At 50.8% G+C, this 24542-nt stretch overlaps 1 protein-coding gene across 1 annotated transcript in view; it reads left to right on the top strand.

The window, feature by feature from the left end:
- NUMBL (NUMB like endocytic adaptor protein) overlaps window positions 1-17586 on the top strand; it is a 34444-nt gene extending 16858 nt beyond the window's left edge. The window contains exons 7-10 of the mRNA XM_037041978.1: window positions 6780-6969; window positions 11820-12125; window positions 14868-14990; window positions 15746-17586. Coding sequence (XP_036897873.1) covers window positions 6780-6969; window positions 11820-12125; window positions 14868-14990; window positions 15746-16371 — 1245 coding nt within the window. The 3' untranslated portion in view covers window positions 16372-17586. The remainder of the gene's footprint in view (window positions 1-6779; window positions 6970-11819; window positions 12126-14867; window positions 14991-15745) is intronic.
- Window positions 17587-24542: the final 6956 nt, after the last annotated feature.

Raw genomic sequence — 24542 nt, 5'->3', positions numbered from 1 at the left:
CACCTGTGCACCTGGGTCTGTCCGGCAGCTTTTTCCTGCCCTGTCTCCGCAAGCTGCTAACTCCACCCCTCTTACCGGTCTGGCTGAATGGTTAGTTGTTGTCAGACTTTGGTACAGTTTAATTTTCTCTCTGTTTTGGTTGCATTCTGGTTTTAAAATATTTGTTGTTCATAAATTAGGTTGGGCAAGGAAGTACAATGTTTCCACCTATGCCTCCATCTTGGCCAGAAGTCCTTCATTATTTTTTCAAATAAGTTTTCAATTTCTTGGTCTTCCTCTTCTCCTTCTGGCACCCTTATGATTCAGATGTTGGAACTTTTAAAGTTGTTCCACAGGTTCCTAAGCCTCTCCTTGTTTTTTGAATTCTTATTTCTGTTCTGATTGAATGTTTATTTCTTCCATCTGTTCCAAATCATTGATCTGAGTCCTGATTTTCTTCCCTTCACTGTTGGTTCCTTATTTTTCTTTATTTCACTTTGCATATCCTTCACCTCTTCCTCTATTTTGCAACTATGCGCAACCATTTCTGTGAGCATCCTGATTACTAGTGTTTTGAACTCTGCATCTGATAGATTGGCTATTTCTTCATCGCTTAGTTCTATTTTTGGAGTTTTGATCTGTTCTTTTATTTGGGATATATTTTTTGTCTTGGTGCACCTGTTACATAGTAAGGGGCAGAGCCTTAAGTATGCACCAGGGTGGGGCGACATGCTGTGTTGTGGTGCTGTCTTTAGGGGAGGGGTCAGAAAGGAAACAATCCTGCTTGCTCAGCTATTTGCCAACTTTCAGTCACTTCCCCTGCTACCCACAAATTGGGCTCTTCTGGTGCTGATTCATGATTGCTTGGGTTTTTTTACTTTCTAGGACCCTGTAGGTCTCCCCAGTGAACTCTCCTGTGAGACTGATAGTTTTTCCCACTGCTGCAATCCCCACAGATTTTTACAGCCAGAGGTTTTGAGGCTTTATTTCCCCGAGCTGGAACCTTGGGTTGTGCGGTCTGCCTCGCTCCCCAGTTGTGCCTCCTGGTTTATCTGCATGCAAATATGGGACCACCTGGTCCTGCAGCCACCACCTTGCTGGGCATCCTCTCCACCCTGGCTGCCTGTCTCCTCCCCTCCTACCAGTCTGAATGAATGTTTATTCTTTGACTCCTTGGTTGTTGGACTTCTGTACAGTTCGATTTTTCTGGCAGTTCTGGTTGTTTTTGTTTTTGTTTTTAAATTTGTTGTTCTTTATTTGGTTGTGTGAAGAGGTAGATATGGGTTGTATCTACCTATTCCAAAAGGGTATTGAATTTTGTTGAATGCTTTTTCTGCATTAGTCAGGATGATCTTGTGGTTTTTCCTTCATTCTGTGAATGCGTATTACGTTGATTAACTTCCGTGTGTTGAATCAGCCTTTCATTCCTGGAATAAATCTCACTTCATCATGGTGAATAATCTATTTAATATGCTTCTGGGTTCAGCCCTGGCTGGTGTGGCTCAGTGAATTGAGTGCTGGCCTGCGAATTAAAGGGTCACTCGTTGGATTCCCAATCAGGGCACATGCCTGGGTTGCAGGCCAGGTCCCCTCTTGCATGCAAGAGGCAACTACACATTGATGTTTCTCTCCCTCTTTCTCTCCCTTCCCCTCTAAAAATAATTAAATAAAAAATCCTTTAAAAAATATGCTTCTGGGTTCAGTTGCTGGTGTTTTGTTGAGGATTTTTGTCTCCAAGTGTAACTTTAAGAGGTGGCTGAGCATCCTGGTTTTGAAACAGAAGTCTGACAGATCTTATGAGAATCCCAGTGCTGCCACTCATGATGGGTGTATTAAGAGCCTCAGTTTCTTCACCTATAAAACCGATTCATGGGAGTGTGCACCTCCTGGCATTGTTTGAGAGTTTTTTTGTTTTTTTTTAAATATTTTTTATTTATTTATCTTCAGAGGGGAAGGGAAGGAGAGAGGAAGAGAAACATCAATGTATGGTTGCCTCTCATGCATCCCCTGCCAGGAACTTGCCCCTGCCAGGAACTGGCCTGCAACCCAGGCATGTGCCCTGACTGGGAATCGAACCGCGATCGTCTGGTTCGCAGGCCCGTGCTCAATCCACTGAGCTACACCAGCCAGGGCCTGTTTGAGAGCTTTATAACAGGATGTAAGTCAGGGCTCAGCCTGGGCTGGATGCATGTACACTGACACATATTATGGTATTTCTCTGTGCCGTACGCCTCGCATATGTTAAGTTGCCTAATTCTTGCCGTAACCCTGGTGACGTAGGGGCTTTTGGGGAGCACCTCATTTTACAGATGAGGCGGCTCAGGCACTGAGAGGTGAGGTGATTTTTTTTTAGATTTTATTTATTTATTTTTAGAGAGAGGAAGGAAGAGAGAAAGAGGGGGAGAGAAACATCAGTGTGTGGTTGCCTCTCACACACCCACTACTGGGAATCTGGCCTGCAACTCAGGCACGTGCCCTGACTCTTTGGTTCTCAGATTGGCGCTCAGTCCACTGAGCCACACCAGCCAGGGTGTGAAGTGATTTTTTTCCTGAGAACACACAGCTGAAAAGTGGAAAGCCAGCATCCACCCAGGCTTTCTGGCTTGGTGCCTCTCAAGCAGGCACTCAGGTAGTAGTGACTATTGCTTTTTACTCCCAGTGTTTTATCTGAAAATGTCTTTCAAACACACAGCAAAGTCAAAAGGCTTGTACAGTAGCCAGTCACCTGTACACGTACCACCCAGTTTCTGCCATTCCCATTCGTCTGTGCTCACTCTATTACTTACCTGTCCGTCTCAGTCTTGATGCATTTCAGCATGGCAGACACCGGAATACTTTTCCAAACACTTCAGCATGCATACCATTAAATCAATTTCGCATTTTTTCAGCACTTTTTAAAATGAAATAGCTATTTATCCAGCCTCTTGTCATGCCAAATTGTTTGGATCCATTCATTTCCTGACGGGCACCTGGGCTGCTTCCCGCACTCGGCTGTTGTAAATTGGGCTGCTGTGAGCACTGGGTGCATAGGTTCTTTTGACTTGGTGTTTGAGGGTTCTTAGGGGATAATCCCAGCAGCGGGATCGCTGGATTCAAAGGCAGTTCCATCTTTAGTTTTTCTGAGGAAATTCCATCCTGTTTTCCACAGGGGCTGCCTACGTCTGTATCATTTGCCTCTTTTGATTTCTCTTCCTTTTTTTTAAAACTCTCCTTACGGTCTGATTCCATCTCTGCCGTGGAGCTTTCTGCAGATTTATGTCAATGGCTTCTTCTTTTCATTTTCCCTCGTTTCTTATCCACGTCTACAGAATCTGAAGAACTGCTGGAAGAATAGAACTTGAAGGAGGAGATAAATACCTACCAGGATTCTTTTCTCTTTTCTTTTTTCCTTTTGTCTGTTTTTTGGATGAGCTCCCACTTCCACTTAATAATTTCTCCCTGTATTTTTCTAAGTCTTCCCTCTAGTTCTCATTCATTTTTTTTTCTTCAAATTCAGCCAGTGCCTTGGAACCTTTCTTTTTCTAGTTGTTCTTTCACTTCTTCCCAGGTGGGCCTTGGTTGGTTCAGGTAATTAAACTGTGGATCATTGAGCCTTTGATTGAACCCCCTGATCTGGCCGTTGTTCTTGGGATGACAGGGGCCTCGCTCGTAGTGGTCCCAGTGGGACTGAGCGGAGCACACAGTCAGACCTCAAGGGACACCAGCCCAGGGGAGCAGCCCCCCGGCTCTTTTTATTTTGAAAAAAAGCACATGCCGTCCACAAACCGCAGATCCACTTTTGCTGCATTTTGACAACTGCGCACACCTGTCGCGCTTTAGAACACGACCACCCGTCCGTTCTCCCTGCCCCTTCCCCGTCGGTCCCCTCTCCATCCCCCCGGAAACAGTCATTGTTCTGACTTTTTCCACAGTATATTAATTTTGCCTGTTGTAGAACTTTATGTAAATGGGGCTTTCTAGATTTCTGGCCAAGATGGAGGCATAGGTAGACACACTGTGCCTCCTCACACAACCAAAAGAAGGACGATGACTACTTTAGAAACAAAAAACAACCAGAACTGACAGAAAATCGAACTGTGTGGAAGTCTGACAGCCAGGGAGTTAAAGAAGAAACATCCATCCAGATTGGTAGGAGGGGCAGAGACAGGCAGCCAGGCAGAGAGGACCAGGCAAGAATTGACAAGGCAGTGGTTTCAGGACCAGAATTGACAAGGCAGTGGTTTCAGGACCAGGGCAGGCAAGGCAGCGGCTGGTGGAGCAGTTGAGGCGATGGCTTATGGACTGGGTGGTTCCACATTCGCATGCAGATAAACCAGGAGGAACAACTGGGAAGTGAGACAAACTGTGCAACGCAGGGTTCCAGTGCAGGGAAATAAAGCCTCAAAGCCTCTGACTGAAAACACCTGTGGGGGTTGAGGCGGCAGCGGGAGAAACTCCCAGCCTCACAGGAGAGTTTGTTGGAGAGACCCACAGGGTCCTAGAACCTACACAAACCCACCCACCTGGGAATCAGCACCAGAAGGGCCCAGTTTGCTTGGGGGTAGTGGGGGAAGTGACTGAAAACTGGCAGAGAGCTGAGTAAGTGGGACTGTTCTCTCTCAGATCCCCCCCACATACAGCACCACAACACAGCAATGTGGGTTACCCAGCCCTGGTGAACCCCTAAGGCTCCACCCCTTATAACATAACAGGCATCACTGAGATGGAAAAATGGCCCGAATGAAAGATCTGGAAAAAAATATAAGTGATGAAGAGCTAGCTAGCCTTTCAGATGCAGAATTCAAAACACTGATAATCAGCATGCTCACGGACTTGGTTGAGTATGGTTGCAAATTAGAGGAAAAAATAAAGGCTATGAAAAGTGAAATAAAGGAAAATGTACAGGGAACCAAGAGTGAGGGGAAGCAAACGCGGACTCAGATCAACAGTGTGGACCAGAAGGAAGAAATAAACATTCAACCAGAACAGAATGAAGAAACAAGAATTTAAAAAAAAATGAGGAGCTCTGGTTGGCGTAGCTCAGTGGCCTGCGAACCAGACAATCGCGATTCGATTCCCAGTCAGGGCACATGCCTGGGTTGCAGGCCAGTTCCCGGCAGTGGCCAGTTCCCAGGGAACAACCATACATTGATGTTCCTCTTCCTCTCTCCTTTCCTTCCCCTCTAAAGATAAATAAATAAAATATTTTTTTTAAATGAGGAGAGGCTTAGGAACCTCCAGGACATCTTTAAATGTTCCAAAATCTGAATCATAGGGGTGCCAGAAGGGGAAGAAGACGACCAAAAAATTGAAAATTCATTTGAAAAAGTAATGAAGGAGAACTTCCCCAATCTGGCAAAGGAAATACACTTCCAGGAAATCCAGGAAGCTCACAGAGTCCCAAAGAAGGTGGACCCAAGAAGGAACACACCAAGGCACATCATAATTACATTACCCAAGATTAAAATGAAGGATAGAATTCTAGAAGCAGCAAGAGATAATGAGACAGTCATTTACAAAGGAGTTCCCATCAGACTGTCAGCTGATTTCCCAAAAGAGACTTTACAGGCAAGAAGAGGCTGGAAAGAAGTATTCCAAGTCATGAAAGGCAAGGACCTACATCCAAGATTGCTCTATCCAGCAAAGCTTTCATTTAGAATTGAAGGGCAGATAAAGTACTTCTCAGATAACGTCAAGTTAAAGGAGTTCATCATCACCAAGCCCTTATTATAGGAAATGTTAAAGGGACTTATCTAAGAAAAAGAAGATAAAAAACATGAACAGTAGAATGACAATAAACTCACACTTATTAACAACTGAACCTAAAACAGAAACAAAGACAAACTAAGCAAACAACTAGAACAGGGACAGAACCACAGAAATGATCACATGGAGGGTTAGCAACGGGGGAGGGGGAGGGGAGGGGGGAAAGGTACAGAGAATAAGTAGCATAGATGGTAGGTAGAAAATAGACAGGGGGAGGTTAAGAACGGTATAGGAAATGTAGAAGCCAAAGAACTTATATGCATGACCTATGGACGTGAAGTTTGGGGGGGAGGGGTGTGCAGGGTGGAGGGGAATAAAGGTGGGAAAATGAAACAACTGTAATAGCATAATCAATAAAATATAAACCCAGAACAATATAAGTGGAGGCTTACAGCATTGTCCTCATTTTCTTTTTTTTATTCCCATCTCCCCACCCCAACTCCCTTTGGCAAAACCAGCTTGTTGTCTGTTTCTGTTTTGTTTTGTTCACTTATTTTGTTCTTTAGATTCCACAGATAGGCGAAATCGTTGTTTTCTTCCTCTGACGGTCTTATTTCACTTAACATAATTCCCTCTAGGTTCTTCCATGTTGTTGCAAATGGCAAGATTTCATTCTTTTTCATGGCCGAGGAATATTCCACTGTATCTATGTACCACATGGTCTTTATCCATTCATGTGTTGGTGGGGGCCCGGGTTGCTCCCTTACCTTCGCTATTGTTAACAGTGCTGCAGTGAACACAGGGGTACGTATATGTTTTTCAGTTAGTATTTGTTTTCTTCAGATAAATAGCCAGAAGTGGGATTGCTGGGTCATATGGCAACTCTATTTTTAATTTTTTGAGGAATCTCCATATTATTGAACACTTGCTTCTGGCTTTTTTCACTCAGGGCTGTCACTTGTACCCCTCTCCGTGCAGGTCTCCACTGAGGCCCAGAGAGGTACAGGGACTGCCCTCGTCACCCAGCACCTAACTGCTGGAGCCCACCCAGGGCCCGTGAGGTCCAGTCCGCACCACTCAGCGTCTCTAACCCCCGCCCCAACCTCCTCCCACAGGGCGAGAGGCTGAGCCACGCTGTGGGCTGTGCTTTTGCCGCCTGCCTGGAGCGGAAACAGCGGCGGGAGAAGGAATGTGGGGTCACGGCCACCTTCGATGCCAGCCGCACCAGCTTCGCCCGGGAGGGCTCCTTCCGCCTGTCTGGGGGTGGGCGGCCCGCTGAGCGAGAGGCTCCGGACAAAAAGAAAGGTGGGTGCTGCCCAGAGGGCAGAGCCGGGGACAGAGTGGGTCCGGTTTACAGGGAAAGCTTTAGAGGCACCGGGACTCGACATTTTACAAAGCAGAGCACCAAGCACCATGTTGGGTTACAGTTTATAAAGCTCACTTTAGTTTAAGGAGTTCTTTGGGCAATATTGTGTAGGCCACAAATCCCAGCGAAGCTCACCAAGCGCTTCATCACCTGCCAACTCGGGGAGGTCCCAGGCTTTTCAAACTGTGTAGGAAAAAATGAAATAGAAAACGCCGGAGTAGTGGGGGGGGAGGGAATGGCTAGGGTAGAGGGGTGTTGGCGGGGGGGATGGAGACAACTGCATGTGAACAACAAAAATAAACAAATAATAAAAGAGAAAACGCTAGAATAATCAAATGTACTTAGGGTAAGTATAGTTTAATGATACTTTTATTTCAGTATATCCTGTATTTTGCCATCATTAACGTGCACCTTTTTGCCCAAATTTTCTAGGGGATGTGCATGATATATGGGTAGTACTACTTCCACGTCTATATAAATGTTTTTAATTCTTTTATTTGTGCTTATGAATCAAAAGTGTAACTCTAGAAAGCAATAACGATATCCGTATGCAAAATAATAACCCTGGGGTGATTATCTGTTTTGTTTTTAAATATAAATAAATAAGAAATTAAATTGAGAGTTAAAACTAAAGATATCTTTTTTCCCTGAAAGTACGGCCAAAAACTTGACCGTGTATCACACGTGGCAAAATATGGTATATATTTGCGTGTGTGTAATTTGCATGTGTGCGGAATGGGCTACCATGTAAAAGGTATTTTTTCTGGGTTGCCATCAAGAAAGTCTGAAAACTTTCTGATAAACTCCAACATTAATGATGTAATTTCATTTTTTTAAAAATATTTATTTATTTATTTTTAGAGGGGAAGGGAAGTAGAGGAAGAGAAACATCACTGTATGGTTGCTTCTCGGGCATCCCCTGCTAGGAACTGGCCCCTGCTGGGAACTGACCTGCAACCCAGGCATGTGCCCTGACTGGGAATCGAACCGCGATCGTCTGGTTCGCAGGCCCGTAATTTCATTTTTTTTTCTTGTGGATTCTAGTTTTTAAAATTTTGGAAAACATTGCTTAATATTTACAAAGAATTTACCATTGAGAACTGTTCCAGATGAAAGGAGATAAAGATGTTGGACAGATATTAATAAGTGGAGCTGGTGGTCCTGAATCGGATGCTGGATTATGTATATAAATACATACATATATATATGTATGAATGCCTATAAAAGACATGATTGGGACCACTGGGGAAACGAGACTAATAGTGTCCTTCGTGTTAAATTTCTCAAGTGAGAAATGACACTGTGTTGTGTAGGAGATGGACCTTGTTCTTTTTTTTTTTTCAGATTTTATTTATTTATTGATCTTTAGAGGGGAAGGAGAGGGAGAGAAACATCAATGTATGGTTGCCTTTCGTGCGTCCCCTGCTGGGAGTTGGCCTGCAGGGAACCGGCCTGCAACCCAGGCATGTGCCCTGACTGGGAATCAAACCATGATCCTCTGGTTCACAGGTCCGCGTGGACCTCGTTCTTAACAGATACATGCTGAAGGATTGTGGGTGAAGGTGACTGCATGTTACCTTTAAATGGTAGGAGAAAATTATGGAATGAGGGAGAGAGCAGACACGCTAACTTGTTAATGCTGGCCGCTGTCGGGTAAAAGAATCTGTGCTCGTCCTTCTATTATTACCTCTTTTCTGTATGTTTAAAATTGCTAACTAAAAAGTTAGGAAAACAGAAGTTATGATCGCTTACTAGAATATTAGAGTTTACAAAGCATGGTTTCTTTTTTTTACATAGAAAATATTTTATTATTTTATTTATTTTAAATTTTTAGATATATTTTATTGATTATGCTATTACAGTTGTCCCATTTTCCCACCTTCATTCCCCTCCACCCTGCACACCCCCTCCCACCCACATTCCCCACCTTTAGTTTACGTCCAGGTATCTTAACTTCTTTAGCTTTTACATTTCCTATACTATTTTTGCCCTCCCCCTGTCTATTTTCTACCTATCACGTATGCTACTTATTCTCTGTACCTTTCCCCTCCTCTCCTCCTCCCACTCCCCTGTTGCTAACCGTCCATGTGATCTCCATTTCTGTGGTTCTGTCCCTGTTCTAGTTGTTTGCTGAGTTTGCTTTTGTTTTAGGTGTGGTTGTTAATGCTGTCCCTTTGCTGTTCCTATTTTCTATCTTCTTTTTCTTAGATAAGTCCCTTTAACATTTCATATAATAAGGGCTTGGTGATGATGAACTCCTTTAACTTGACCTTATCTGAGCAGCACTTTATCTGCCCTCCCATTCTAAATGACAGCTTTGCTGGATAGAGCAATCTTGGATGTAGGTCCTTGCCTTTCATGACTTGGAATACTTCTTTCCAGTTCCTTCTTGCCTGTAAGGTGTTTTGAGAAATCAGCTGACAGTCTGATGGGAACTCCTTTGTAGGTGACTGTCTCCTTATCTTTTGCTGCTTCTAGGATTATCTCTTTCATTTTAATCTTGGGTAATATAATGATGATGTGCCTTGGTGTGTTCCTCCTTGGGTCCATCTTTGGGACTCTCTGAGCTTCCTGGACTTTCCGGAAGTCTATTTTCTTTGCCAGATTGGGGAAGTTCTCCTTTATTATTTGTTCAGATAAGTTTTCCACTTGTTGCTCTTCCTCTTTCCCTTCTGGCACCCCTATAATTCAGACGTTGGAACATTTAAAGATGTCTTGGAGGTTCCTAAGCCTCTCCTCATTTTTTTTTTTGAATTCTTGTTTCTTCCTTCTTTTCTGTTTGGTTGTTTCTTCCTTCTGGTCCACTCCATTGATTTGAGTCCCCGTTTTTTTCCCATCACTATTGGTTCCCTGTGCATTTCCTTCATTTCACTTAGCGTAGCCTTCGTTTTTTTCTTCTAATTTCCGACCAAATTCAACTAATTTGTGAGCATCCTGATCACCAGTGTTTTGAATTGTGCATCAGATAGGTTGGCTATCTCTTGGTCGCTTAGTTGTATTATTTCTGGAGCTTTACAAAGTATGTTTTTATGTGTATATAAACTGCATGACCATTTATAAAGCTCTTTACAAATGCACAGTTCTGCACAACTTACACAGTATTTTACTGTTTACATTATCAGAATCCTCCAAGAGTTTTATCGCGGGCAAAGCAGATCACAAAGTGAGTTTAGCAAAGGGCCTGGTCCCTAGGTGCTTTATTGTTTACAAGGTACATAGGCAGCACATACACGGTCCTTCCCAGTTGCAGATGCTTCCTTTCTGTTAATGTAGGAAACTAGAATTTACAAAGGCTGGCCATATGCTTTAGAGGTGGCAAAGAGTTTTGCTGTGTCCAAAGGAAATTAGTTCCCAGGTACTTGGCACTGTAGAGAGCACGGTACACTGCACACAGCAAAATGAGAGCGCGCAGATGCGTTACGACCTGCTGAGCACCTCCCCCGACGTTTCACCCTGGGCGCAGTCACCAGGTGCAGGCGCCGTACTTGCGCAGGGAGCGCCTCGCATCTTGGAGCAGAGCAGTGCGCGCTCCACGGAGTGTGTGCCGAGCTTTCATCCGATTACGAAGCGTGGAATGTTTCGTGGAACGTTTACTGCCCCAGCTGGCCCTCTGAGGAGGCAGGGGGTGGTGGGTGGGGCGCGAGGCAGAGGGATGTTTATCTCAGGTTTACAGTTGGGAAACTGGAGGGGACTTCCTGAGGTCACACAGTGCAGCGATTGGGGGGCCGGGGCCGGGGAAGTTTCCTCATTCCAGCCTGTCCCAGGCTGTTTCCACTGCCCTGGGCCAGGCCTGGCTGAGAGCGTCACCACCTCAACTGGGAAGACAGGGGAAGAGACGCTGGGTGACTTCCCGCCCTCTCTAGGCCAGAGTCTAATCTCATTGGCACTCAGGCTGCAGCTTGGGTGAGACCCTGATTGGAGAGTGGGCAGGTGTTTGTGTACTCGCAGGGGTGAGGGGACCCTGCCATTGAAGAGCACACCTTGTGCTAAGTGAGGACAGGTGTCCCTTGGAGGATGGTCCCAGAGTGGAGGGAGCCCAGGCTGTGGGGGCTGAAGAAACTTGAAAGCTCCCCAGAGGAAGAAGTGGCCACACTGGCTCTAGAAGGATGGGTAGCATCCGGAGGAGGGGAGGAGGTAGTTGAGGTGGGAAGAACAGTGGGAGGTGGAGAGACAGAGAGAAGAGCAGACAGGATGACTGAGGAAGACAGCATGAGGTGGAAAGACCAAAGCAGAAGGAGAGGCAGGTTAGGGTAATTGTTTGGACTACCAGCTCCGGAGTCAGCCTGCCTCTTGCTAGCCCTGGCTCAGGCAAGTCGTTTGCCATTGCTGGGGCTCAGTTTCCACATCTGTAAAGTGGGGATACGGGTGGTATTGACTTCATTGGATGGTTGTAAAGGTTGAATGAGTTAATAGTTGCAAAACACTTAGAAGAAGCCCTGGTACATTGGTTATGCACCAAGTAAGTGACTATTAAATTAGCCAGAAAAGGAGACAGAAGGTCTCAGGGGGAAAAACAGAAGAAACAGCAGAGGAAAACAGGTTGGTGGTAGAAAGCTAAAGAGACACAGAAAGTCAGGTTGGAGGACATTTCCTCAAGGGCACCCTGGGGAAAGTGGTCATGACTTGGGTGGAGGTGAGGGACATTCAAGGCCCTGGGCGGCCTGTCTTGAGGCATGATACATTGGGTGAGGAAGGGGTCAGCCCTGGGGGGTGATCACAGGGATCAGGCGGGAGAGGCCTCAAACGCCCAGGCGAGCTGTCTAACCACCTGTCTCCCCCGTGTCTCCAGCAGAGGCAGCAGCTGCCCCCACTGCGGCTCCTGGCCCCGCCCAGCCTGGGCACGTGTCCCCGACACCAGCCACCACATCCCCTGGCGAGAAGGTTGAGGCAGGCACCCCAGTGGCTGCAGGCACCCCGGCGGCTGCCATCCCCCGGCGCCATGCCCCCCTGGAGCAGCTGGTTCGCCAGGGCTCCTTCCGTGGGTTTCCGGCGCTCAGCCAGAAGAACTCGCCCTTCAAACGGCAGCTGAGCCTGCGGCTGAATGAACTGCCGTCCACACTGCAGCGCCGCACTGACTTCCAGGTGAAGAGCACAGGTGAGCCCCGGGCTCCGGGGACAGGAGCACCGGGGTCCACGCGGTTGTCTGTGTGCACAGGAGCCAGAGAACAGGTGGCGAGGGCTGTACCTGGTTAGCACAGTCTGCCATGCACAAAGGTGACAAGGAGGAGCACACTGTGATCGGTTAGCCGTGTCTGTCCCTGGCAGCCGAGAGGAGAGAGGTAGGAGAAGTCATGATGGATCGGTGGTGTCTGCTGTGGGCGAAGAGTAAAGAAAGGTGGCATAAGTCGTGCTCGATTAGCAATGCCTGCTTCGGGAAAGACATGCGGGATTGATTAGCCATGGGCAAGGGGAGGAGGGCAGCCACACCCAGGCCATGCTTTTTGTTCAGGAGGAGACTGGGGCACCACAGGCTGGTGCTCCCTTCACCTCGTTGCCAGCGGAGCCGTGAGACTGGGCCGGGTGAAGAATTCGGGCTGGGAGTAATGGAGGATTGTGATCGATTAATAATGTCTGTCTAAGGCTAGGAGACTAGAGTGGCTGCTTCCGTCACAATCCCCAAACAATGTCTGCCCTGAGCGAAAAAGAAGGAGCAGGTGGCACACCACATGAGAAGTTAGCAGTTTTCTGTGGGCAGGGGAGAAAGAGAGGGCAATGGGAGCGTTATGTTTCACCCCGGGACAGACTGCCAGAATTCTGCCGGAGGAACCATGAGGTGAAAGACAGGAGTGAGCTCGGGAATCACGAGGTCAGGGAGCCCAGTGATGGGTTTGTGATGTCACTTATGGGCAAAGGACTGGCCAGGGCAGCACCCACTGTCACTGCTTAGCAGTGTCTGCCATGGCTGGTGCTAGGAGAGAGGCCGAAAAAGTGTCCCGTTTTGCTTGGAGGGAAGATAGAGTTACAGGGACCAGTCTGGTCTTCCTGTGTTTGGCCCGGAGAGCCATGAGGTCTGGCCAGGTGAGGGGTGAGGTGAGCACAGAGTTCGGTACCAACGCCTGCCGTGGGGTGGGGAGAGGAGAGGTGGGCTGCCTTTCCTCCGGCTGTCAGCGAAGTCCTGCAGCCTGGCTCACTCTCCTGTCTCCAGACCAAGCCGGAGATGTGTGCCCCTCAAGGCTGTGGGGGCTGGTGTGGGAGGTGTTGATCTGTGTCCAGGAGCTGGGCTGCTGCAGAAGCCGACCGCCAAGCAGACACCAGCACTTGTTGAGAATGAGGCGCGCTCACTCCGTGTCCTGTAGGCCTTTTTTGCTGTCCCTGTGCCACCTGACATTAAGCACGACCCCCCCAGGGCTGTCACACTCGCTCCCTGAGAGGTGGCAGGCTCCTGAGACTGTATTTGGAAGCCTTGCACCTACAGCCACGTGCTCGCTTGTGTGGTTGTAACTTGCCACACAAAAAATCTCACTGACACACAGACCTCACAGTTTGCTGCAGGTGACACTCACACTTCGTGGTCACAGGCTTAGTCAGAAATCACACACCCGAGTTTACACTTGCAAACCACACACCCAATTCATGCAAACTCGGAAGTCACACATGCAGATACGTGCAAGCTTGCACACACGTTTGTGCATCACACAGGCAGACTGGCTCACACTTGGGAATCACAGTTAAGTGGCCACGCACCTGGATTTCCAGTCACACCCAGATGCCACATCCTCAGAAGATACATGCTCCTTTGCACTGACACACAGCCGTCATGGAATTGACCTGGAAACCACGCACCCCCCCACCTGTGCACCCCCACATTGCACCTGCTGACTCCCACAGTCAGTTTTCCTTTTGCTCACCGGAGCCTCATGCGTGCACCCTTGGAGACACTCGAGTGCTGAGCTGTCGCAGGCACTTGCCGCACGCCTCGCCCGGCAGTCCCGCGTTGTCCGTTGTTTCCGTGGGCCGTCCCCTGGCTTGTCCGGGGCTCGTGGGACTGCCACCCCTGCTCAGTGTCTTCCTGGCACAGGTGCATCTCTGCCCTCGTGTCATACGGGCTGGTCGGGTGGGTGGACCAGGCCCCACTCTGCCCCCCAAAGTGGGACAAGTTGTCCCCAGCCAGTGGACAGCGCTGTGGCCAACATCCATTCTGACCGGTCAGTGCTTTTGCTACATACGTGGTTAAACATATTTTTTAAATTAATATATGTTAAACATCTCAAATATTTCTTCTGCTGTATGGCTACAGACAGGTGCTTCTTGAGGTCCTCACTGATCTGGGGTCCCTGTGACTGTCCGCCGTCCAATTGTTCGGGAAGTTTCCTGGGGCCCAGTGACCAGAGCTGGAGCTGACCGCTCTGTCACCACGTCAGTAGTTTATTAACGGGACTTATGTAGTAGGCTCATCTTGGGCAGCAGCAAGATGACATGGACATTCCCCACACCGTGTGACAGGCACTAAGGGTTTACACAGGACAGGGTGCTGGGGTGTGACCTGCCCCGGATGAAGGGGAACAGCTCAGGTCCCAGCAAAGGACAGGGGCCAACCAGACAGTCTCCTCGGGGATTTACAGGAAGCAGTCTTTGTTCTGGCCCCGATTCAGCTTGTGGGTCCAGCAGTGGCCACGTCAAAGAATGGTCTCTCCTCTATGTTAGCGTCACACACTACTTGTACCAGACGTCACACTCACATACGCACGGAGTTATCATTTTTGTGGCTGTGGCCACTTAGTTACCGCAGAATGGACCCACCAGCCCACACACCTCGTGAGAGGGCCACCGGAGGGCCAGGGGCCAAGGACGGGGAGTGGGCCTGGCCACTGACCTCCACCCTCCCCCGACTCCCCAGTGCCGGAGATGGAGCCCCCTGGTGCCAGCGACAGTGCCAGCATCAACGCTCTGTGCACGCAGATCAGCTCGTCCTTGGCCCGAGCCGGAGCGCCAGCCCCTGGGCCCCCGCCGGCCCCCACAGGTGAGCCCGGCCCTTCTCCCGGGGAGGGTGCCTCGGGGCCCCTCCCGCACTGTCCTGCTCCATTCAGGGCTACCTCCAGGGATCTTGGAATCCCACAGGATCCATCTGAGGGCTGCGGGTTCACCTCAGACCCGTGGGATCATTCTTAAACCTTCTTGGCTTGGAGTAATAAAATTTAGAAACCCAGAGCCTTAGAATCACAGGATACTCGCGTCCGGCAGATCTGGAACCATGAAGCCTTGGCATCACACGGCTTTGGAAGCGTGCTCTCTGAGGGTCAGCCCCAGGGAACCACCTTCGGGACGTACGCTTGTCTTAGAACCGCGGGAGCACCTTCGAATGGCAAGCAACGTAAATTTAAAACCCTAGCATCTTAGGAAACACAAACTTAAAGCCCTCGAGCCTTACTCACGTCAGAGTACAGTCTGAGAAAGACGCAGGGAGCCTTAGAGTCTTAGCCTCCTAAAACCGAACATTCTCCAAATACTAGAACCAAGGGTGATATCGAGAACAATTAAGTCACTAGCAGGTTTGGTTCTGACCCACCAGAAGCGAAGCCAGCCTGGGCGCTGGTCAGCCCTGCTTGTGCTTTTCCATCTGGGGCCTTAGAATCTCAGAACTCAGTTTTCTTAGCATCGCAGAACCATCGTTCGCGGTCCAGGAAGGGATCAGCCAGGCTCCAGAGTCTGCTCCAAGCCTGGGGTTCTTTCCGACACAGCACCTGCTCTCACCTGTCCCTTTCCTCCCCTGTCCAGGGACTTCTGCCTGGGGCGAGCCATCCATGTCCCCGGCAGCTGCCTTCCAGCCCGGGCACAAGCGGACCCCTTCGGAGGCCGAGAGGTGGCTAGAAGAGGTGTCCCAGGTAGCCAAAGCGCAGCAGCAGCAGCAGCAGCAGCAGCAAGTGTCCTCGGTGCCCGCTGTGGCCCCACCCCTACAGCCCTTCCCTGCCCCGGTGGGGCCCTTCGATGCCGCGCCTGCCCAGGTGGCTCTGTTTCTGCCTCCCCCACACATGCAGCCCCCTTTTGTGCCCACCTATCCGGGCCTGGGCTACCCGCCCATGCCCCGCGTGCCCGTGGTGGGCATCACACCCTCACAGATGGTGGCCAACGCCTTCTGCTCAGCCGCCCAGCTCCAGCCCCAGCCCTCCGCGCTGCTTGGGAAAGCCGGGGCCTTCCCGCCCCCAGCTGCGCCCAGTGCCCCTGGGGCCCAGGCTCGTCCGCGCCCCAGTGGGGCACCCTGGCCCCCAGAGCCAGCTCCCGCCCTAGCCCCCGAGTTGGACCCCTTTGAGGCCCAGTGGGCAGCATTAGAAGGCAAACCTGCTGCAGAGAAGCCTCCTAACCCCTTCTCGGGCGACCTGCAAAAGACCGAGATTGAACTGTAGCCCGAGGTGCCCCGCCCACCCCACCATCTCCAGGCGCCCCACCCCCTGGGAGTGGAGACCCAACCTCTCCCCTCATCCTGCTCCCTGGGGCGCCGCCCTCACCATCCCCTCTAACCTCTCCTCTCCACCGCCCCCGCACCCACGAGAGAACCAACAGTGTGATGCCCAGGTTGCGACAGGATGGAATTCAGGGATGGACCCAGCCTGGCTAAGGGACCCATTTCACTGCCAGACTCAGGCTGGCAATGCCCACTTGCCTTTGCCCCAGACACAGGGGACGGCCACAGTCCCACCGAGTGCCCTCGGTTCAAACTACGTTTTCCAGTTTCTGTTGTTGACCTTCCACCTTCCAGTGTCGGGTGGGGTGGGGGGGGGTGCCCTCTTAGGGGCTCACCTGGGCCCCACGCAGGTTGCCCCCCCATGCACAGCACAAGCAAAGGGCTTCCCTCTGCCTGCCCACTGCATTCACTGCCAATGCTGTGCTCACCCCTGCTACCCTCTCCCCTGTATCTGGGCCCACGTCTTCCCTGGACCGAGGTCTCGCGGGGGTCAGGGGCCAAGTCAGGGGCCCAGGAAATGGGGTAGGGGGAAGGGGAAGGAGATGCTCAGTTACCTCACGTCGGTGCCCGCTGGGGAGGGGTCCAGAGGAAAGGGGCGCGGTGCCTGGCGGGTACTTTTCTATCTTTTATTTCCAGATTTTTTTGTATCTAAACTTGCAGATTTGTATTATACCAGGACAGCCAATAAAGGAAGAGTATAATGTGCCCCTCAGGAAGGCAGGGGTGTGTGTCGGGGTGGGGTGAGGTCGCACAGCCCTTCCTCCCCAGTCACCCCTCAAACAGCAGGGTCTCCCAGACTAGTAAGCTGAGTCAGAGCCTAGCAGGCAGCCGACCTGCCGCTGCAGAGGTGAGTAGTAAAGGGTGCCCCAAAATTAGTCACCCCATTTCTGACTCTACAGAATCTGAACCAAGGAAGGAAAATGATCGTCTGCTGCTAACAAGTTCAGTATTAAAATCCCTCCACATAATGAGGTTGGGAATAGCCTATCTTTGAGCTGGCAAATTCTTGTATCGTCAGTCTTTGCTCTGTGACGTAGGCCGGACGGCTGTTGGATGGGGTAGCATGTTTTTAAGTCTGTCTTGTTTCTGGGGCCCCTTGATTTAATCTACAAGTTATCTATTTTTAAATATCTAATATGTAAATTATATACTTAATTCTTTATCGCTCTTTAAAACGAGGTGGTTGATTTGGTGAGACCCAGTGTCATGTCCCCATTTTGATGGGTGGGGGAGTGGTGTGGGGGAGTGGGGTCACACACCTGATCAGCGGGGAGCCTGGATTCACGCCGACCTCAAGGCCAGTCAGTCCACCAGGCCGTGAGGTGACAGGCCCAGGGACTGCCCTCGGAGTTTGTATTGCAGCCCATCACTCAGCGGTGGGGTCCTGGACTCGGTGACTCTGCCAAGATACCAGGGAGGGAGCAAAGGACTCCACTGGAGATGAGCCACACTTTGTCATCTCCAAGCCTTTGCAGATGTCATTCCCTCTGCCAGGGACACCCTTACCTGATGCTGTACCTTCTCCCAGAGAAATTTCACTCATTCTTCAAGCCTCTTACAAGTGGACTCTCTTCTGAGACCCGGCCCCGGCCCCACCTCCACCTCCCATACAATCCTTAGAAAGTTCTTTTTAGAGAGGGAAGGGAGGGAGAGAAACATCAATGTGGGGTTGCCTCTCAGGTGCTCCCTACTGGGGACCTGGCCCACAATCCAGGAATGTGCCCTGACTGGGAATCAAACCGGTGATGCTTTGGTTTGCAGGCTGGTGCTCAACCACTGAGCCACACTAGCCAGTGCCCTGGGAGGTTTTTAAAAATCTTTGACCCTTCAGTCTGAGTCGGGAGCCCTGCCCGCATATCTGGATCCTACAGGGCTCTGACAGCTCTGCCTCTGTTTCCCCAATCCAGCTCTGATCCAGCCGGGGTTGCCACTATCTGGTGCCCCATTGGATTGAGTGAGGGGTGGGTCTGGGGCGCCCTTGGTCACCTCAGTGTGCCAACGCAGGGGCAGGCACAGACGCGTCCAGCTCAGCAATTCACCTCTGCAAAGAGCTGGTGCGTGAGGGGCAGAAAGGTCTGACTCTCAGGCAGGGATGATTCCAACTGCTGGAAGGATGGGGAAACTGAGGCCATGTGGCACACAAAGTAAGGGACAGAGTCAAGTTCCTCTTTTCTGCCAAAGGCTATGTTTACCCCAAACCTTCCCTGTGCCCAGAGCAGGCTTTCTCAGCCCTCACTCCACGCCCGCCCCTCACACACACCGGTCCAGTAGATGCAGATGTTCTGGTGTGTGGAGATCCAGGCTCCCCGGGACCTCCACGGGCTCTCCGGGACCCCCACCGGCTCTCCTGAACCAATTTCCCCATCTTCCCTCCCACTTCCCTCTTCCAGATGCTTCTCCCTCCACAGACACCACAGATGTGGGGCTAACTTCCCACCCTGTACTTCCCCCAGGCTGGGACTCGAAATAGAGGGATAACCGCGTTGACGTCCCCGCCCTACCGGTGACCTCGTCCCATTAAAGCAAAATGCTGCACCCCAACCCCTTCATGGAGGTCATTTTGGAATGGACGTGCAGATCAGGCTGGTTCGGCGCCCCCTTTCCAGTTCAGCTGCTCCCTCTGCCCGCCGCGCGGCCGTTTGCCGCCCTCCTGGCCCAGACCTCTCCGCACAAACAGCCCCCAGCCCCGGCTCAGGTCCTCTACACGGTTCACTCCTGCAGAAGCGCGGTACAACACCGCCCCCTTGTGGCCCCTGTCCTCGGGAACTCGGCGGGGCCTCCTCCTGTCTGGCTCCAAACGAGAGCTCAGCCAGACCGAGGCTAACGCAGAAAAACTATTTAAAAAATTGGAGTCTCAGTCACGAACGACATTCTCCTTCAGGCGCTGGCTCAGGCGTTTGCTCGTCTAGGAAGTCCTCCCTGACGCGGTCCAACGGCGCTTCCCCGTCTCAGCCCTGACCCTTCTGCCAGTTTCCCCAGTCCGGGCCCCACCCTCTGGGCTGTCACTGTGGGCCCAGGAGGTCAGGGACAAGGGCTATCTTGGTCCTCACTGTGTCCCCAGAATCGTCCAGAGCGGACACTGAGTAAGGCTCAGACGACCTGCAGGGCACCTCCTAGGGAACATTCGTTCACTCCCTCAACCCATATTCTGCTTTGTTTTATTTAATAGTTTTATTGAAATATAATGCACATACAAAATTCACCTGTTTTAAGTGCGTTAACGATTTGGAGTGATTTTACAGACTGCAACATCACTACAGTCCGATTTTAGAACATTGCCATCACCCTAAAAAGACCTCTTGTGCTCGCTTGCAGTCACTTCATATTCCGCCCCTCCCCCCCCGCCCCAGCCAATCACTGATCTACTTTCCATCACGTGGATTCTTTTCCTCGATTTATAAGCACGTTCTGGATGCTGGCTTCTGTCGTCATATACCGAGTACGGAGGATGCGGTGACACGCTGGCCCTGTTCTCAGGGGGCTCCAGGTCTGATAGGGGCTTTGTCTGATGGGAAATCTGTCCAGTCAGTCATTCATTCAAAATATGTCTTGATACTTACTGAGCACTTCCCATGTGCCAGCACTATCTAGAATGCAGGGATGTAGGGCAAAAGGGAGACAGAACTCCTGCTCTGCTGGAGTTGCTATTGTAAGGAGAGGATAAAAAAATAAGCAAGAAGATATATGTGATACAATGGCTGGTTGTGATGATAAGTTTTTTGAAGGGACAAAAAACAACCCTCTCCTTTCTAGAGGAAGGGGTAGAGTGTGATGGGTGGGATCTGGGGACAGCCAGAGAGCACCTCTCCGAGAGGAAAGCATTTGATCAGAGACCTGGCCGTGGCCAGGACTCACGGACCTGATTCGAGGGAATGTGTTCCTGGCAAAGGCCCAGAGGCGGGTGCGCACCACGGCTGGAGGGCTGGGGCGCTGGGGAAGGCAGTCGGAGATGAAGTCAAAAGTTACAGAACAGCTGCCCAAAGCAACCCTTGGCCAAGTCACTGTGACAATGACAGAACATCCCACACACATTTCCAAAGGGCTCGCAGGCCCTGACCCTGGGTGAGAATCCCAGCCATCAGCTTCTGGGAACCGGCAGGGGTCTCTGCCCTTCAGACTTCCGTCATAGGATGTTGAATTGGAATTTTCCAGGACCTCCCAGAATTGCTTCTAGGGCCAAAGCTGAGGACAAAAGGGGCCAACTACCCCAGAGCCTAAGTTTGAGGTCTTAGTGACAGGAACCAGCCACCTAACCAAAGAACTCACTGAGAGAACCCAGGGCCCAGCTTCCACCCCCCCCCCGCCCCCCTCCCTCAGAGAAGGATGTGGTGGAGAAGACAAGAGCCAGAGGGTGGAGTTCTCAAGAGGAGAGACCTCTCTCGCTCTCTCCAAGAGGACTTGGACTGAGGCTTCAGCAGTTTTTTCCCCTCAAACATTTGTTGTGAAAAGTATAAATCTATGGAAAAGTTGAGAGACTAGTATGATAAACTCCACATACCCTCCGCCTAGAGCCAGCAGCTGTGAACACTTCCAGCTGTTTGTTTTCTCTGTCTCCGAATCTGCACTGGCGCTCGAACACGCACACACATGCACACACGTGCACACATGCGCGCACACGCGCATGTGGGACCCAGGATCTGCTGAGTCATCCCGATTCTTGGCTCCCAAACCCTGCAGCACCTGTGCTCTGAGAACCAGACCATCTCCTCACCCAGAACACCATCGTCACACCTGAGAACAGTAGCAATCACTTCAAAAGATGATCTGGTGTCTAAGACTGTGCTTTAGAAGGAATGAAAATGAGAATCTGGTGAAAACTGTCATTAAGGTCCCCTGTAACCTTGTTACCAGACAGCGAGCCTGGCCTTGAGCAGGTCTGCCCAGGGCCGGCCAGTGGTGTGTGGGTTCTCGACTTCGTGCAGGAAAGATTGCCCAAGACTATGAGGGTACATTTGTTTGTTTAAATTTTATTTATTTTTAGACAGAGGGGAAGGGAAAGAGAGGGAGAGAAACATCAATGTATGGTTGCCTCTTGTGTGCCCCCAACTGGGGACCTGGCCTGCAACCCAGGCATGTGCCCTGACTGAACCGGCCACCCCCTGGTTCGCAGGCCAATGCTCAATCCACTGAGCTACACCAGCCAGGGTGAGGGTACGTGTGTTAAAGCTGGGGACGGTGAGACCAGGAAGGGCCTAGCATGGAGGAAGCAGCAGGAGAGCCTGGGCTGGGCTGTCTGAGCTCACTGGGAAGTCAGAGAAAAGGGGGCCATGCAGACAGGTTCATGGGATTAGCCTGGGACCCGTGGCTGCTGCCCACCGCCCCCCTGGGTAGTTTAGGAGATGCGTGCCCGTGGGGAAGAAGACGGGGAAGAAAAGGGTGCTGGTTGCACCTCAGAGGGAGAGCCTGCTGGGTCCTTTGTTTTGAGGCTTTTATCTTTCTCTTCCAGGTGGGAATCTCAGGGGAGGGTTTCAGTAGAATATTCACCAGTTTTTCAGGTGTCCCCTTTCGGCGTCAGGGTCTCTACTCTCTTGGTCAGTGACAGGGCAGGGGGTTGTGAGTCAGTGCAGCTGGTCCTGGCATCGCCCACCTGGCTCTGCTGCTTCTCTGGGCCTGGAGCTGAAACACACCTGGGCCCTGAGGTCATCTCTCCGGAGACGATCTTCTGAATCTGGCTGTAAACTTCAGCCATTTTATTCAGCTCTCTGTCTTAGTTCTCCTAATCCGCCTGTCCTGGCTTACTGGCTTCTCTCAGCTTTTATCCAGAAGGAAAAATAAAATTAGCACAGATAGCAGGAAGGGGCGGTCGCTTAAAAACAGAACGAAACTAGCCACCCCCCCATCTACAGGGGAAAGTGAATGCCTAAAACCATGGATAGTACCAAACCCTAAACGTATTCCCTGGTTTTTTCTCCTAGACATATATACAGACATATGTCAATGTAAGAAACATTCAAACCTGCAGAGAATTTGTATGAGTTTATTTGAGCCAAACTGACGACAATTGCTGGGAACCACAAACCTCAGCAGATTGAGCAAATGATCCTGAAAATGGCAGTTTTGCACCTTATTTGGGGCGTTCTAATCAAAGGTGGAGGCGTAAGGGGCTTCGTGGAATCTCCTGGTGATAGAGTGGGGAGGCGGGAGACAGCAAAGCCTGGCAGGGCCCTCTGCGTTTGGATGAAAAGTGAAATGAAAGACACACACTTATTGTGCAGCGGCAGGGACAGGGCAGTTAATGGTCCACCGTCAACACGGTGACAGTGACAGCGAGGAGACTGGCGGTCACGGCCCTGGTCAGTGGTCGTGGGGAGGGGTCCGGAAGTAGGAAGTCACCCTGACATTCCAAAGGTATGTTATCACGGATGCAAAAAGGACAACAGACAGGCTCAGTTCACGTAAAGAATGACTCTTGCCAGGGGAGGATTCTGGCTAGCATGGGACTGCTCCCCGTGACTGCTTGTAGTGGGAAAGTTTTAACTTCAGCGCGTCCTATGTGGCTGCTTTGGTCTCTGAGTTTGTGAGGCCGCCACACAGGCCTCCCCTGAGCTTGTCGGGTTAGCCTGTGGCCCCCTTTCTTCCACACATAAAAACATACACGTCTTTTCACTTACAGGGGACATTTTACGGCTTCATTTCGGCCTCTGCGAATGGCCAGCATCCCTACTCTCGTACTTTGGGACCACCCTTAGGTGACGGAAGGGTTCCTTGAACACAAGGACCTTGAATCAGCAACAGTCAAAGCTGCTCCCGCCGATGGCTGCTAAGTGAGCCGTGTGTGCACAGTGTGAAGACGCTGGACAAGGGGTGGTTCACGTGCCAGGTGGGAGAGAGCCAAACGGCAAGAGATCTCATCACATTATGTAGAAGCAGGAGTTGCTTAATTCAGGAATTTCCCATTTAATATTTTTGGATTGCAGTTGACCATGGGTGGCTAAAACAACGGAAATGAAAACGGTGGAAAACAGGGACTACGCTGTTGTGTTTCAATCCCAAGGAATCGAGACTTGTCAAGAAATGCTTTTCATTTAGAACTGGGGCCTGGAGGCTATGCCCCAGGCAGACGGTTCAAGGCACTGACGATGCACAGGTGGAGCACACGTTAGTCCCACGAGGAGTCAGACTGGGATTTCCAAAGATGGCTTCCCATCTTTGTTTCCCCTCCCACATATTTTTTCTAGAACCTTGACACCCCTCCCGTTGAGAAGTGGGCTTGGTGTGCCCTCTCTTCGCATCTGGGCGGGCTGGTGAGGGGCTAGTAACTAACAGCAGGTGGCAGAAGTGAGGCTGCAGGACTCCCAAGACTAGGTCAGAAGGGAGACCGCTCCTTCCTCTTCGGAAACGCTGAGCTGCCAGGCAAAGCCGACCTCCCGGAGGCGGCCACCCTGGGAGGAAGCCTGAACGAGCCCACGTGGGGAGACCGAGAGGAGAAGCCCTGAAACGCCTACTTCACTGTCCCCACTTCAGCCACCAGCTGACTGCCACCACTGCCCCCAGACCCTTCCCAGAAATGTGACCACAGGAATGGTGAGAAATAATAGGCCGACCCTCGCTGGAAAATAGGCCGCTGTGTTTTACAGTGGCCTGTAATCCACCAACACTACCTGGAAAGAAGACGGCGTGCAAAAAATACGGAGCCTGCGCAGAACCACAGCCTCGAGAACTGGGGAGGACCCTACAGGATCAACGCGAGCAGCTGTGTTTACCGTCTTCCTGCGTCTGCGCGCCAGTCTGAGGGCCTGGAATGAGCAAACTCGCCCAGTCCTCACAGCGACCCCAGGAGGTGTGTCATTATTATCTGTTTTACAGATGGGAAACCGGGGAGAGAGGACCACAGGATCGGCTAAGAGTGGATTTGAACCCAGTTTTGGCTTCAGCAGCTGGCGTTTTTTAAAAAAATAATTATTCATTTATTTATAGAGAAGGGAAGAGGGAGGAAGAGAGGGAGAAACATGGGTGTGCAATCAATCTCATACGCCCCCCACTTGGGGACCTGGCCTGCAACCCAGGCATGTGCCCTGACCAGGAATCCAACCGGCAACCTTCTGGTTTCCAGGCTGGTATTTGTTGCATTCACCAACCGCGAGAACAAATGTCGGAGACTTTCGGGGTTCC

Source organism: Sturnira hondurensis, unplaced genomic scaffold (assembly GCF_014824575.4).
Source record: "Sturnira hondurensis isolate 20B ecotype Veracruz unplaced genomic scaffold, ASM1482457v3 Scaffold0003606, whole genome shotgun sequence".
Classification (NCBI taxonomy): domain Eukaryota; kingdom Metazoa; phylum Chordata; class Mammalia; order Chiroptera; family Phyllostomidae; genus Sturnira; species Sturnira hondurensis.
The sequence above is the reverse complement of the archived record's forward strand: the minus strand, read 5'-3'. Positions and strand labels throughout refer to the sequence as shown.